At 39.0% G+C, this 16,015-nt stretch overlaps 1 protein-coding gene across 1 annotated transcript in view; it reads right to left on the reverse strand.

The window, feature by feature from the left end:
* The window catches only part of Pkhd1 (PKHD1 ciliary IPT domain containing fibrocystin/polyductin), a 490,001-nt gene that overhangs the window by 26,339 nt on the left and 447,647 nt on the right, over positions 1-16,015 (reverse strand). Inside the window, exon 63 of the mRNA XM_087568149.1 lies at positions 10,639-10,726. Within this exon, the coding sequence (XP_087424275.1) occupies positions 10,639-10,726 (88 nt within the window). The remainder of the gene's footprint in view (positions 1-10,638; positions 10,727-16,015) is intronic.

Genomic DNA, 16,015 nt, shown 5'->3' on the forward strand with positions numbered 1-16,015 from the left:
CTCTGGTAATTACCTGGAATATGTTAATTATTCTACTCCAAATTGTTTAATTTTCATTCTTTACAAAGTTAAGGAAAAATATTTCAATAATATGAAATAAAGGTATGTTATATGTATATATGTATATATGTATATATGTATATATATAGTCAGTGTATATGTGTAAAGAGATGTGAGTGTCATAAAAACATAAAATATATAATTTGTATCCTGCTTAATCTCTCTCTCACACACACACACAGAGCGAGCGAGCAAGAGAGAGAGAGAGACAGAGAGAGACAGAGGAAGACAGAGAGAGAGAGAGAGAGACAGAGACAGAGACAGAGACACAGAGAGGTGAGTATTGCCATCTACCTTTCTATTACTGAAACAGTCAATAGTGGAAAAATCCATCCAAGTAGGTTAGTTGGATTGGGCATGGCTTAGTGTTTAATTGAACAAAATAACAAAGTCTTCAATTCTTCATTCAGAGTTTATGACCATGTTACTTTTTCAAGAGAGTTAACAGGGTCATTCTTAGAATAAAAGAAGGATGATTTGAAAGAAGATTTAAAAGTGTGTGAAGCATGAAATCTAAAGAGTGCGTAGTCCTGGAGAAGGCATTGAGTATAAGCCAGATACTGAGTATAGGCAAGATAGAAAGTATGAATGGGGTATGGCTGAAAAGTTATGCAGTATGAGAAAGGTATGAAGAATTCATAAGAGACTGAAGAATGAAAATAGAATGAAATATAAAGAAAAGATAGAAATGAGTAAGTGCTGGAGAAGATAGAGGCAGATAATTTCTGCTAGTCATGTGGTATGTGAGTTATCTTTTGTAGATACCATTGAACATGAAGAAAACAACTGGATATCACTATTTCTCATTAGAATTCTGTAAGGAAACAGCTCTCTGTACCTAGATCCCCCTGGGAGACAACTGTCTCCCAGAAGGGCTGACACACCTGAGATAACAGGTGAGACCACCATTTCTGCTCACATCCCTGGCCCAAGAGTAACCAACCCTGAACAGAACACCAAGAATGTTATGTTATGCTCAAGAATTGACTAATGGGACCCCATAAAATTGCAAAGTTTCTGTAAGGCAAAGGATACTGTCTTTAGGACTAAACGGCAGCCAACAGATTGGGAAAAGATTTTTTTTCAATCCTACATCTGATAGAGGGCTAATATCAAATATATACAAAGAACTCAAGAAGTTAGACTCCAGAGAGCTAAATAACCCTATTGAAAATGGGCTACAGAGCTAAACAAAGAATTCTCAACTGAGGAATACTGAATGGCTGAAACGCACCTAAAAAAATGTTCAACATTCTTAGTCATCAGGGAAATGCAAATCAAAAGAACCCTGGGATTCCACCTTATACCAGTCAGAATGGCTAAGATCAAAAAACTCAGGTGACAAGAGATGGTGATGAGGATGTGGAATTAGAGGAGCCCTCTTCCAATCTTGGTGGGATTGAAAGCTGGTACAACCACTCTGGAAATCAGTCTGGAGGTTCCTCAGAAAATTGGACATAGTACTAACTGAGGACCCAGCTATACTACTCCTGGGCATATACCCAAAAGATGCTCCAACATTTACAAGGACACATGCTCCACTACGCTCATAGCAGTCTTATTTATAATATCCAGAAGCTGGAAAGTACCCAGATGTCCCTCAACAGAGGAATGGATACAGAAAATGTGGTACATTTGCACAATTGAGTACTACTCAGCTATCAAAAACAATGACTTCATGAAATTCATAGGCAAATGGATGAAACTAGAAAATTTCATCCTGAGTGAGGTAACCCAATCACAAAAGGTACACACATGGTATACACCCACTGATAATTAGTCCAAAAGCTCAGATTACCCAAGATACAACCCACAGATCACATGAAGTTCAAGAAGAAGAATGAGCAAAGTGCTGATCCTTCTGTCCTTTTAGAAGGGGGAACAAAAATATTCATAGGAAGAAATACAGACACAAAGTTTGGAGTAGAGACTGAAGGAAAGGTCATCCAGAGACTGGCCTACCTGGAGATACAGTCACCAAACCCAGACAATATTTCTGATGCCAAGAAGTGCATGCTGACAGGAGCTTGATATAGCTGTCTCCTGAGAGGCTTTGCCAGAGCATGACAAATACAGAGGAGAATGCTCACAGCCAAACATTGAACTGAAAACAGGGTCTCCAATGAGGCATTAGAGAAAGGATTGTAGGAGTTGAAAGTGTTGGCAACTCCATAAGAACAACAATACCAACCAACCAGAGCTACCAGGGACTAAACCACCATCAAAAGACTACACATGGACAGACCCCTAGCTCCAGCTGCATATGTGGTAGAGGATGGCCTTGTTGGGTATCAGTGAGAGGAGAAGCCCTTGGTCCTGCCAAGACTCAATATCCCAGTGTAGGAGAATTTAGGGGCATAAACATGGGTGGGGGGTACATGGGTGGGGGAACACCCTCATAGAAGCAGGGGAGGGGGAATGGGATGAGGGTTTATAGATGGGAAACTGTGAAAGGGAATGACATTTCAAATGTAAATAAGAAATTATCCAATTTAGAAAAAAAACAAATTCTATAAGGAGATCTCACAAAATGTATGGAGTTTCTTAGACCCATCAAAATACAACAGTGAAGGCGCTGATGGGAGCACAAAGACTTTAAGTGTTTTAACAAAAAAAATCCCATCTATTTGGTTGGGATTCAAGAGTTACACAGCAATTAGGAGCACTAGCTCTTTTCCCATAGGCTCTAGGTTCAGTACATATCACCCACATGCCATCTCTGAAATTTCTGTAACTCCTGTTCCAAGTGATCCCACACTCTCTTCTAACTTACAAGCACCAGCCACACAAGTGTTACACAACTATACATGCATGAAAAACACCATAGAAGTTGAGAAAAAACATTTAAGTTTAAAAACTGTATTTTGTGGATAGTCTGAAAAGATAATGCCGATGAATCAAATGATGTTTGCAGGCAAAATTCATTGAAGGGCAATTTAAAAGGAGATAGTGAGAAAATGCATGGCTCTAATAAGAAAATAAAGCATTAAACACTAAGGCTTTGAAGCTATGGAAGGTGTAATCACACAATGTTGATTGCTTTCTCAAGAGGTTTTAGTTCTGCTCTCTGGAGTTGATGATATGTACCCAGAAAACAAGAGGTGTAGATGAAATGAGCTAGAGATGCTAGAATACCATGGACTCTAACATCAAATAATAAACAAAAAACATGAAACAGGTGTAAATGAGACTTCATCACTGAATTCTAGCAACATTATACTCTGCTTTATTTAACGACAACTGGCAAAAAGTGAAAAAAGAAACAAAAATAACAACAAAACCCCGAATATACACAGGAACGATAGGTGTTTTCTATGGATATTGAGCACAACTATAAGAAATTTCTTCTATTGTAAGAATCATGTGAAGCATTGTAGACATATAGATAGGATAGAAGAGAAAATGTTCTCATTGGAGAAATGGGCAACTATAGATAGGTTCACATTTTTCTTGGTAGAGAAGACAAATGTTTGTAGAAAAAAGGTTCAGATAATGCAAAGTCGGCAGAAACACCCTAGACTAGTCCAGGAAGTAGATTAAAAACTTGAGATGACAATTTGTTAAGAGAACTATCTTCTAATCTTGTTGAGAATGGGTTATATGGTCAGTTATGACAATGTACAACATATTGCTCTCTGGTACTAATGAAAATTAGCCATCAAGGAAGAAGCTTTTTGATTGATTTAAGATTGATTTCTCTTAGCAGGACCAAGGGCTTCCCCTTCCACTGGTGCTCTTACTAGGCTATTCATTGCTACCTATGAGGTTAGAGTCCAGGGTCAGTCCATGTATAGTCTTTGGGTAGTGGCTTAGTCCCTGGAAGCTCTGGTTGCTTGGCATTGTTGTTCATATGGGGTCTCGAGCCCCTTCAAGCTCTTCCAGTCCTTTCTCTGATCCCTTCAACGGGGGTCCCGTTCTCAGTTCAGTGGTTTGCTGCTGACATTCACCTATGTATTTGCTGTATTCTGGCTGTGTCTCTCAGGAGAGATCTACATCCGGTTCCTGTCAGCCTGCACTTCTTTGCTTCATCCATCTTGTCTAATTGGGTGGCTGTATATGTATGGGCCACATGTGGGACAGGCTCTGAATGGGAGTTCCTTCAGTCTCTGTTTTAATCTTTGCCTCCCTATTCCCTGCCAAGGGTATTCTTGTTCCCCTTTTAAAAAAGGAGTGAAGCATTCGCATCTTGATCATCCTGCTAAGACTGAACCCCCAGTGAATGTGATTGTTGGGGGGAGGGTGGTAATGGGGGGAGGATGGGGAGCGGAACACCCATATAGAAGGGGTGGAGGGGGGTTAGGGGGATGTTGGCCTGGAAACCGGGAAAGGGAATAACATTCGAAATGTAAATAAGAAATACTCAAGTTAATAAAGAAAAAAAGGGGAAAAAAAGATTGATTTCTCTATATGATCTAACCAATCTATGTAATGTATTTAGTCATATGGTCTTATCATTCAGTTATAATCAGTATCTAAGAGCAATAGCAATAGCCTGTAGCCTGTCTTATTTTGGAGACCTCTGCTGCACAGAAATAAACATCAGTAGTCTTAGACCCTTGCTACAATACTCACCTACCAGGCAAGATGTAGTGACTGGTACAATAGTGGCTTAACTGTAAAGAAGGCAACCAACCACTTTCTGGTTGGCTTTGAGGCCTACTGCACATGAAATAACTCATATCTAGCACATACCTACTCAAAAGTCCATGGTTGTGGGGGTCATATGCACTATGGGAGAACTTTTATTATTTTGTTAAATGTTCTTGTTATCAAATAGCCTTTTAGATGTTTATAATTCTACTCAGTTTATACTGTTCTCATCTTCAGTCAGAAAAGCCTCTGTTTTACAGTCAACAGGACTGAATGCAGATTCATTTTGGGCAAAGTACAAAGTAACTCTAAGTGCTCATTCCTAAATGAGACATCTACATTAAACCCCTACTAAAGCTAAGGAATCATCATGGAAAAGGAGGGCAAAAGAAAGTAATTCCTGGAAGATGGAGAGAAATACTGTGAAATGTGTTTCTCTAGATATGACCTTGTAATTACATTCATGAATTCATAGAGGCTTGAACAAGATCAAGTGAGTTGAATATAAATGTGGTGGTTTAAATAGGTACGGCTTCCACAGATTCATATGGTTGAATCTTTGGTCATAAGAAGTTTCACTATTAGGAGGGATGACCTTATTGGAGGAGGTATGTCCTTGTTAGAGAAAATTTGTCACTGTGGAGATGGAGCTATGAGGTCTTAAATGCTCAAGCTATGCCCAGTGTGAAAAAAAATCCAGTATCCTTCTGGTGTGGTCAGATCAAGATATAGAAGGCTTGGCTCCTCCAACACTGAATGCTTGCATGCTGCCATGCTTCCTGACATGATGATAATCAACTGAACCTCTGAAACTGTAATCCAGTCCCAATGAACTCTTTTCTAAGAGTTGCAATGGTCATGGCGTGGCTTGTCTCTTCATAGCAATGGAAAATCTTATCTATTATTCTTGGGCAACAATTAAGATATTGTATGGAAAGACTAATGCAAAAGGGATATATACTCTTAGTTTGGAGACTTGGTTGAGTATTGTGTCTTGATTAAAAAGTGATTCAGGGATACAAATTTAACAGATATAAATTTATCAGCTCAAATCTCTTGGGCTTTTTTGAGAAGGTCTATCTGGGATACAGGTTGTTGGTTGTAGGTTTAGACTTTCTGAAAATACTATTTTATGAATGCTTTCATGTAAAAACTTACACTATGAAACCTCAGTACTGTGGTTAGTCTTGACTATCAACTTGACAGGACTTAGAATCACCAGGTAAACACAGCTCTGGCTGTTTCTGTAAGAATGTTTCCAGAGGAGCTTAACTGAGGCAGGAAGGCCCATCCTGAATGTTACTAGTACCAATGCCTGGATTGGGATCCCAGAATGAATTTAAGAAACAAAGTAAGTAAAGCCCTAGTATCCATCACTCTCTGTTTTCTGGGTGTCCACGTGATGCAACCAGCTTCCTCACATTCCATTACCATAGTTTACCCCTTCCTGAATCATGTACCAAAATAAGCCCAATTCCCTTATGCTTATTCTACCAGATATTTTGTTACAACAACAAAAGTAACCAATACACCTATATTAAAATAACTTCAATAGGTTTAATTTAGGAGATATATTAAAACAGTTTACTAATTACTTGAAAATCTCATACAATATATTTTGTTCTTATCTACCCTCATTCCTTCAAACTTCCCCCAAACCCACATCCATTGCCCTACTAATCAAGCTCCTTGTTTCTCTGTTGTTTGATCAAGCTCACTGAATATACTTTGGGGAACATTTTATCAATTTTCTCACTGAAACTTTTACAAAAATGAAGGCCTTTTTAGAGTGTTAAAAATTTCTGTCCTACTCAAGTATAGGAGCTAGTTTTAGACTATTCCACAGACCTAGCATGGTCTTCATTGTATCAAATTGAGTTGAAGTGATTTCTCTTCACTGCAAGGTATCAGCTTCAGAACTGAACCATTGCACTGTAATCATACAGACTGGGCTCCTTTTATTCTACCTTTTTTCTTTCAGTGCTAAGACTGAATCCCATGAAGCAATACTACTTTATGCTCAAATTTACCTCCAAGCTACCTCCCCACTGAAAAATGACAGATATCTCATGGGTTTGGAGTACGCTTTGATGATCTTTTTCACAGCAACAACATAAAACTGACAACTAGCTGAAATAACAGACTAACACTAGAGTGGGTTCAAAGATCTTTGTCACACAAAACGTAACAATTGTGACTCAAAATTCCTTTGCTTTAAAATTTAAACCACCCATACAAAAGTCTCTTTCTCCTTTCCTCCCCATTCTCTCAATTAATTTGGTCCACCATTCAGGCACTTACTTTTTTGTGTTTCCACTCTGATATTCCCTATTTTATTAGTAAGAAACACCAAATTTTTGGTCACTGTATTAGGGTAAGACGTCAAAGGCATCCTTCACTCTCTGTTTCTTTTATTTGAAATAAATATCTTGATTCAACTTCTAAAAGGCAATCTCAGTCAATACTCTTTACATTTCTCCTACTGTCCTGCTTATACAGTGTCTATTGTTATGTCTCACCCACTATATTCTAGAAAGCTATCTAACATAGATTTCAGTCTGCCAGGTCCAGCATGGCCAAGGAAGGAATGGTGTGAAATGGTTCCTGCCTGTGGAATGGAACCTGGGTGTGGGTCCTCTGGAGTGCTGATGTTTGCTATAGACAAGCTATAATTTATGTGTTTTCCTTAAGTTCTTCCTTTGGGGTATGTTCTCCCTGTCAAGGTTAGTGACTCCACTATAATCAGAAACAGCTTGATTCCAGGAAGTGAGAATCTGTCTGGTATTCCTTCAGAAAAATGGTGGCTATGGACAACCCTTAAGGCTGTGGGAAAGAACTCTGAAAACATGAGCTCAAGTATACAAAAATTAGTTTGAGAGGTGTTCGTTACAGGATTTTTCAACTATTCAAATCATAAGGATGCAATATAAATTGTATAAGGAGCTTTATAGACCTGAAAGAACAGAGGGCACTGTTCAAATGAGCCAGTTTTATCAGAAAGAAATTAAGGAATAGATAGGAGATTTAGGAAATGGGGAATCTCGGGCAAGATCCCACCCAGCTAAGCTTATTGTTTGTGTTTGCAGTTGAACAATAATAGCTTGGATTTTTAATCTGGAATGAACTACAATCCACAAATGAAGGGGACACTTGTGATCCAGATCTTGAGACTGGAAGACACAGGTCTTTGATCTGGATCTTAAGGAATAATAGCTATGAAAAGCTTAGGTTTAGGTGTGGTGATACACATCTTTAAGAGCAGCAGTCCAGAGACATAGCCAAGGAGATCTCTGAGTTCAAGGTCTGTCTACAGAGCAAGTTCCAGGGCAGCCAATCTTAAGCAGTGAAGGAGTTAGAAAACAGAAAGGTGGTGATAATATTAATAGAACCATAGGCCATATTCCAACTACAGTAAGCAGCAAAATTTAGCTGCTTTGGCCACGTGCCTCTCTGTCTTCAGAGTCAAGGAGTTAAATCATAAAATGATGATTTGCAGGATAATCAAAAGGAAACCTGGGGTAAATGATTAAATTGATGTATAATTCCTAAAGAAATAGTTTATGCAACAATATTAAAAGACTGGGCTTTGTTCTGCAAGAGAGAGCTATCTTGAGACATAGCTACTGTGAGCAGAAAGCTGTCTTGAGCAGAGAGCTATCTGGAATAGAACACAGAGCTGTCAGCTTGCATTCAGAATTGAATCTCTGTCACAAGAATAATTATAGTTGTGACCCAAAACCTTTTCCTTCTTTGCTTTAAATTGTAAACCACTCATTCAAAAGTCTCTTGTTCTCCCTGTCTCACTACCCTCCTCCTTAATTTGGTACAGCATTAAGGAACTTACTTTTTTGTGTTTTCTCTCTGATCTTTCCCATCTCAGTAAGTAACACCAAACTCCTAATACTGTATTAGGGTCAGATCTCAAAGACATCCTTCACTCTCTGTTTCTTTTATTTGACATATATCACTTGGTTTTACTTCTAAAAGCCAATCTCAGTCAACATTCTTACATCTCCCCTACTGTCCAGCTGATGCAGTGTCCATTCTTGAGTCTCACCAGCTATACTCTGGAAAAGTTAAGAAACACAGATGTTCATTCCTCAGCATACTGGCCTGCTTACAGATACCCCAATGTATGTGCATCTCCCCAAAAAAGCAGCCCAGCCTCCTATTCTCTAATTCTAGAATCCACTGATATCTGCCTTCAACCCGCACTCCCTGATTTTATCCTCTCTCCTTGTTTATCTTAGTTAATAGGCTTCTTTCTCCTCATCTGTAAGTCTGACTTATTCTCCTTAAAATGATGTCTATAGAACACACTTTAGATTTTAAATAGAAAATTGCAATGACAGAACTATTCTAAAATAGCAGAACACACATTTTGTAAGTCTACAAGCAAAGATAAGTACTGACGCCCAACCTAATACTTAGGGACTCTGATCTCCCAGTGTGTCACAGACCGCTGTGACACAACTGTAGGTAACTTTATATCTCAGTGAGTTGGTTACATTTCAGAAAGTGTTTGTTTGATATATCAGATGATCTGAATTTAAAGTATAATAACTACTTCTTACATAAAAGCATGCCATACTTGTTTATTTCTCCTTAGTTCATGAACAAATGTAAATTGAGGGAATTCGCTGCAGAATACATAATCCAACCCTCTCTTTTCCAACTCTAAAAACTCTTCAAATTAAATTATTGATATATGCCTTTTCATATATACAAGCCCCAAGGAAATGAGATGGTGCAGCATTTGCTGCCAGGATTGAGAAAGAGAGCGAGGGAGAGCATGAAAATAACTTAAGCAAAACCTAACTGTAAAGGTTTTATTCTGGGTCACATATTTGTACAATTTATCCACTTATTCTTCTTAGCACTGAGAATACATATTTCTGTTTCCAGACACAAGTCCCAGGCAAATGAATTCCTGGGCAAATCTATGACTCTCTACCAAAAACTGTGTCAGAGGATCATTGAGTAGAGTACAGAGGAACTAGGTTTTGAGACTTAGTAAAAAAATAAGGGTGTAAGTATTTATTGCTAGCTTAGTCTTCCTTTTGATGCATATCAGGTCAGTAGATGGAATAAAAGAACTCTGAGAATTTGCTGAGCATGTTCACATTTGCTATGAATTCCTAGTGGGATCCCAATAGTTTGGATAAGACTGGAGAATGCCACCTATGTATTCATGTGTTTAAATTTAATATTCCTTGAATACGTGCTTATGAGATGAAACTTTGGGATTCCTGCAAAAATTCTGTCAAGTTTTCTAAATAGTGGGAATATTCACATAGAAAATTATATGAATCATATATTCAATAGAAATTAAGGAAGAAAATGTGATTTGAATTTGTAAGGCCGTCAAATGGAGCCTCCATGATTGAATACTGATGGATTTTTTTGAAAAAGAACACATTAATACACACACACACACACGCACATACACACACATACACACACATATACACACACACACTGTATGTGAACACACACATATACACATGCATCACATACACCATACACATACATCACATACACCATACACACATATACACATACATCACATACACCATACACATACATCACATACACCATACACACATATACACATACATCACATACACCATACACATACATCACATACACCATACACACATACACACACATACATACACTGCACATGCACATGTGTGCTCTCTCTCTCTCTGTCTCTCTCTGTCTCTCTCTCTGTCTCTGTCTCTCTCTCTCTCTCTCTCTCTCTCTCTCTCTCTCTCTCCTTTGCATGTAATACCCTGTGGTAGTTGTGGCATTCTGTCAGAAAAGAAAATCATCGGCCCTTGAAATTCTACAACTATGAAGCAAACGCCTTTTCTTTATAAAATTGCCAACTTCAGATGTTTTGTTATCATGAAACAACTAAGTCAATATGAACCTTTGTTGTGCAAGGCAGTAATAGATACTTGATCGCCACTGGCACCTACCTACCTTTTAGCATTGATTCAGATGTCCCTTCCAGGGAAACTGAAATAATCCAAGGTTCTGAGGGGAGACCCAAAGCTTCCACTCTCTCATTCTGGAAATAAGAGAAGAAAGAGAAAAGACTGGATTAAGAATATCATAGTTTGGAGGTGGGCACTCCTGAGGCTGCAGAGCGGAAGAGACCACCAACACTGCTCACCCCTGCCCACATCCCTGGCCCAAGAGGAAACTGTATAAGGCCTCTGGGCTCCCGTGGGGGAGGGCCTAGGAGCGGCAGGACCCCTGCCTGAGACACCGCCGGAACCTGAAGGAAACAGACCGGATAAACAGTTCTCTGCGCCCAAATCCCGTGGGAGGGAGAGCTAAACCTTCAGAGAGGCAGACAAGCCTGGGAAACCAGAAGAGACTGCTCTCTGCACACACATCTCGGTCGCCAGAGGAAAAAGCCAAAGACCATCTGGAACCCTGGTGCACTGAAGCTCCCGGAAGGGGCGGCACAGGTCTTCCTGGTTGCTGCCGCTGCAGAGAGCCCCTGGGCAGCACCCCACGAGCGAACCTGAGCCTCAGGACCACAGGTAAGACCAAATTTTCTGCTGCAAGAAAGCTGCCTGGTGAACTCAAGACACAGGCCCACAGGAACAGCTGAAGACCTGTAGAGAGGAAAAACTACACGCCCGAAAGCAGAACACTCTGTCCCCATAACTGACTGAAAGAGAGGAAAACAGGTCTACAGCAGTCCTGACACACAGGCTTATAGGACAGTCTAGACACTGTCAGAAATAGCAGAACAAAGTAACACTAGAGATAATCTGATGGCGAGAGGCAAGCGCAGGAACCCAAGCAACAGAAACCAAGACTACATGGCACCATCGGAGCCCAATTCTCCCATCAAAACAAACATGGAATATCCAAACACACCAGAAAAGCAAAATCTAGTTTCAAAATCATTTTTGATCATGATGCTGGAGGACTTCAAGAAAGACGTGAAGAACTCCCTTAGAGAACAAGTAGAAGCCTACAGAGAGGAATCGCAAAAATGCCTGAAAGAATTCCAGGAAAATATAAATAAACAAGTAGAAGCCCATAGAGAGGAGACACAAAAATCCCTGAAAGAATTCCAGGAAAACATAAATAAACAAGTAGAAGCCCATAGAGAGGAGACACAAAAATCCCTGAAAGAATTCCAGGAAAACACACTCAAACAGTTGAAGGAATTAAAAATGGAAATAGAAGCAATCAAGAAAGAACACATGGAAACAACCCTGGATATAGAAAACCAAAAGAAGAGACAAGGAGCTGTAGATACAAGCTTCACCAACAGAATACAAGAGATGGAAGAGAGAATCTCAGGAGCAGAAGATTCCATAGAAATCATTGACTCAACTGTCAAAGATAATGTAAAGCGGAAAAAGCTACTGGTCCAAAACATACAGGAAATCCAGGACTCAATGAGAAGATCAAACCTAAGGATAATAGGTATAGAAGAGAGTGAAGACTCCCAGCTCAAAGGACCAGTAAATATCTTCAACAAAATCATAGAAGAAAACTTCCCTAACCTAAAAAAAGAGATACCCATAGACATACAAGAAGCCTACAGAACTCCAAATAGATTGGACCAGAAAAGAAACACCTCCCGTCACATAATTGTCAAAACACCAAGCGCACAAAATAAAGAAAGAATATTAAAAGCAGTAAGGGAAAAAGGTCAAGTAACATATAAAGGGAGACCTATCAGAATCACACCAGACTTCTCGCCAGAAACTATGAAGGCCAGAAGATCCTGGACTGATGTCATACAGACCCTAAGAGAACACAAATGCCAGCCCAGGTTACTGTATCCAGCAAAACTCTCAATTAACATTGATGGAGAAACCAAGATATTCCATGACAAAACCAAATTTACACAATATCTTTCTACAAATCCAGCACTACAAAGGATAATAAATGGTAAAGCCCAACATAAGGAGGCAAGCTATACCCTAGAAGAAGCAAGAAACTAATCGTCTTGGCAACAAAACAAAGAGAATGAAAGCACACAAACATAACCTCACATCCAAATATGAATATAAAGGGAAACAATAATCACTATTCCTTAATATCTCTCAATATCAATGGCCTCAACTCCCCAATAAAAAGACATAGATTAACAAACTGGATACGCAACGAGGTCCCTGCATTCTGCTGCCTACAGGAAACACACCTCAGAGACAAAGACAGACACTACCTCAGAGTGAAAGGCTGGAAAACAACTTTCCAAGCAAATGGTCAGAAGAAGCAAGCTGGAGTAGCCATTCTAATATCAAATAAAATCAATTTCCAACTAAAAGTCATCAAAAAAGATAAGGAAGGACACTTCATATTCATCAAAGGAAAAATCCACCAAGATGAACTCTCAATCCTAAATATCTATGCCCCAAATACAAGGGCACCTACATATGTAAAAGAAACCTTACTAAAGCTCAAACCACACATTGCACCTCACACAATAATAGTGGGAGATTTCAACACCCCACCCTCATCAATGGACAGATCATGGAAACAGAAATTAAACAGTGATGTCGACAGACTAAGAGAAGTCATGAGCCAAATGGACTTAACGGATATTTATAGAACATTCTATCCTAAAGCAAAAGGATATACCTTCTTCTCAGCTCCTCATGGTACTTTCTCCAAAATTGACCATATAATTGGTCAAAAAACGGGTCTCAACAGGTACAGAAAGATAGAAATAATCCCATGCGTGCTATCGGACCACCACGGCCTAAAACTGGTCTTCAATAACAATAAGGGATGAATGCCCACGTATACGTGGAAATTGAACAATGCTCTACTCAATGATAACCTGGTCAAGGAAGAAATAAAGAAAGAAATTTAAAACTTTTTAGAATTTAATGAAAATGAAGGTACAACATACCCAAACTTATGGGACACAATGAAAGCTGTGCTAAGAGGAAAACTCATAGAGCTGAGTGCCTGCAGAAAGAAACAGGAAAGAGCATATGTCAGCAGCTTGACAGCACACCTAAAAGCTCTAGAACAAAAAGAAGCAAATACACCCAGGAGGAGTAGAAGGCAGGAAAAATCAAACTCAGAGCTGAAATCAACCAAGTAGAAACAAAAAGGACCATAGAAAGAATCAACAGAACCAAAAGTTGGTTCTTTGAGAAAATCAACAAGATAGATAAACCCTTAGCCAGACTAACAAGAGGACACAGAGAGTGCGTCCAAATTAACAAAATCAGAAATGAAAAGGGAGACACAACTACAGATTCAGAGGAAATTCAAAAAATCATCAGATCTTACTATAAAAACCTATATTCAACAAAACTTGAAAATCTTCAGGAAATGGACAATTTCCTAGACAGATACCAGGTATCGAAGTTAAATCAGGAACAGATAAACCAGTTAAACAACCCCATAACTCCTAAGGAAATAGAAGCAGTCATTAAAGGTCTCCCAACCAAAAAGAGCCCAGGTCCAGACGGGTTTAGTGCAGAATTCTATCAAACCTTCATAGAAGACCTCATACCAATATTATCCAAACTCTTCCACAAAATTGAAACAGATGGATCACTACCGAATTCCTTCTACGAAGCCACAATTACTCTTATACCTAAACCACACAAAGACACAACAAAGAAAGAGAACTTCAGACCAATTTCCCTTATGAATATCGACGCAAAAATACTCAATATAATTCTGGCAAACCGAATTCAAGAGCACATCAAAACAATCATCCACCATGATCAAGTAGGCTTCATCCCAGGCATGCAGGGATGGTTTAATATACGGAAAACCATCAACGTGATCCATTATATAAACAAATTGAAAGAACAGAACCACATGATCATTTCATTAGATGCTGAGAAAGCATTTGACAAAATTCAACACCCCTTCATGATAAAAGTCCTGGAAAGAATAGGAATTCAAGGCCCATACCTAAACATAGTAAAAGCCATATACAGCAAACCAGTTGCTAACATTAAACTAAATGGAGAGAAACTTGAAGCAATCCCACTAAAATCAGGGACTAGACAAGGCTGCCCACTCTCTCCCCACTTATTCAATATAGTTCTTGAAGTTCTAGCCGGAGCAATCAGACAACAAAAGGAGATCAAAGGGATACAGATCGGAAAAGAAGAGGTCAAAATATCACTATTTGCAGATGACATGATAGTATATTTAAGTGATCCCAAAAGTTCCACCAGAGAACTACTAAAGCTGATAAACAACTTCAGCAAAGTGGCTGGGTATAAAATTAGCTCAAATAAATCAGTTGCCTTCCTCTATACAAAAGAGAAACAAGCCGAGAAAGAAATTAGGGAAACGACACCCTTCATAATAGACCCAAATAATATAAAGTACCTCGGTGTGACTTTAACCAAGCAAGTAAAAGATCTGTACAATAAGAACTTCAAGACACTGAGGAAAGAAATTGAAGAAGACCTCAGAAGATGGAAAGATCTCCCATGCTCATGGATTGGCAGGATTAATATAGTAAAAATGGCCATTTTACCAAAAGCAATCTACAGATTCAATGCAATCCCCATCAAAATACCAATCCAATTCTTCAAAGAGTTAGACAGAACAATTTGCAAATTCATCTGGAATAACAAAAAACCCAGGATAGCTAAAGCTATCCTCAACAATAAAAGGACTTCAGGGGGAATCACTATCCCTGAACTCAAGCAGTATTACAGAGCAATAGTGATAAAAACTGCATGGTATTGGTACAGAGACAGACAGATAGACCAATGGAATAGAATTGAAGACCCAGAAATGAACCCACACACCTATGGTCACTTGATTTTTGACAAAGGAGCCAAAACCATCCAATGGAAAAAAGATAGCATTTTCAGCAAATGGTGCTGGTTCAACTGGAGGGCAACATGTAGAAGAATGCAGATCGATCCATGCTTATCACCCTGTACAAAGCTTAAGTCCAAGTGGATCAAGGACCTCCACATCAAACCAGACACACTCAAACTAATAGAAGAAAAATCAGGGAAACATCTGGAACACATGGGCACTGGAAAAAATTTCCTGAACAAAACACCAATGGCTTATGCTCTAAGATCAAGAATCGACAAATGGGATCTCATAAAACTGCAAAGCTTCTGTAAGGCAAAGGACACTGTGGTTAGGACAAAACGGCAACCAACAGATTGGGAAAAGATCTTTACCAATCCTACAACAGATAGAGGCCTTATATCCAAAATATACAAAGAACTCAAGAAGTTAGACCGCAGGGAAACAAATAACCCTATTAAAAAATGGGGTTCAGAGCTAAACAAAGAATTCACAGCTGAGGAATGCCGAATGGCTGAGAAACACCTAAAGAAATGTTCAACATCTTTAGTCATAAGGGAAATGCAAATCAAAA

This window comes from Rattus norvegicus, chromosome 9 (genome assembly GCF_021556685.1).
Source record: "Rattus norvegicus strain SHRSP/BbbUtx chromosome 9, alternate assembly SHRSP_T2T, whole genome shotgun sequence".
Lineage (NCBI taxonomy): Eukaryota > Metazoa > Chordata > Mammalia > Rodentia > Muridae > Rattus > Rattus norvegicus.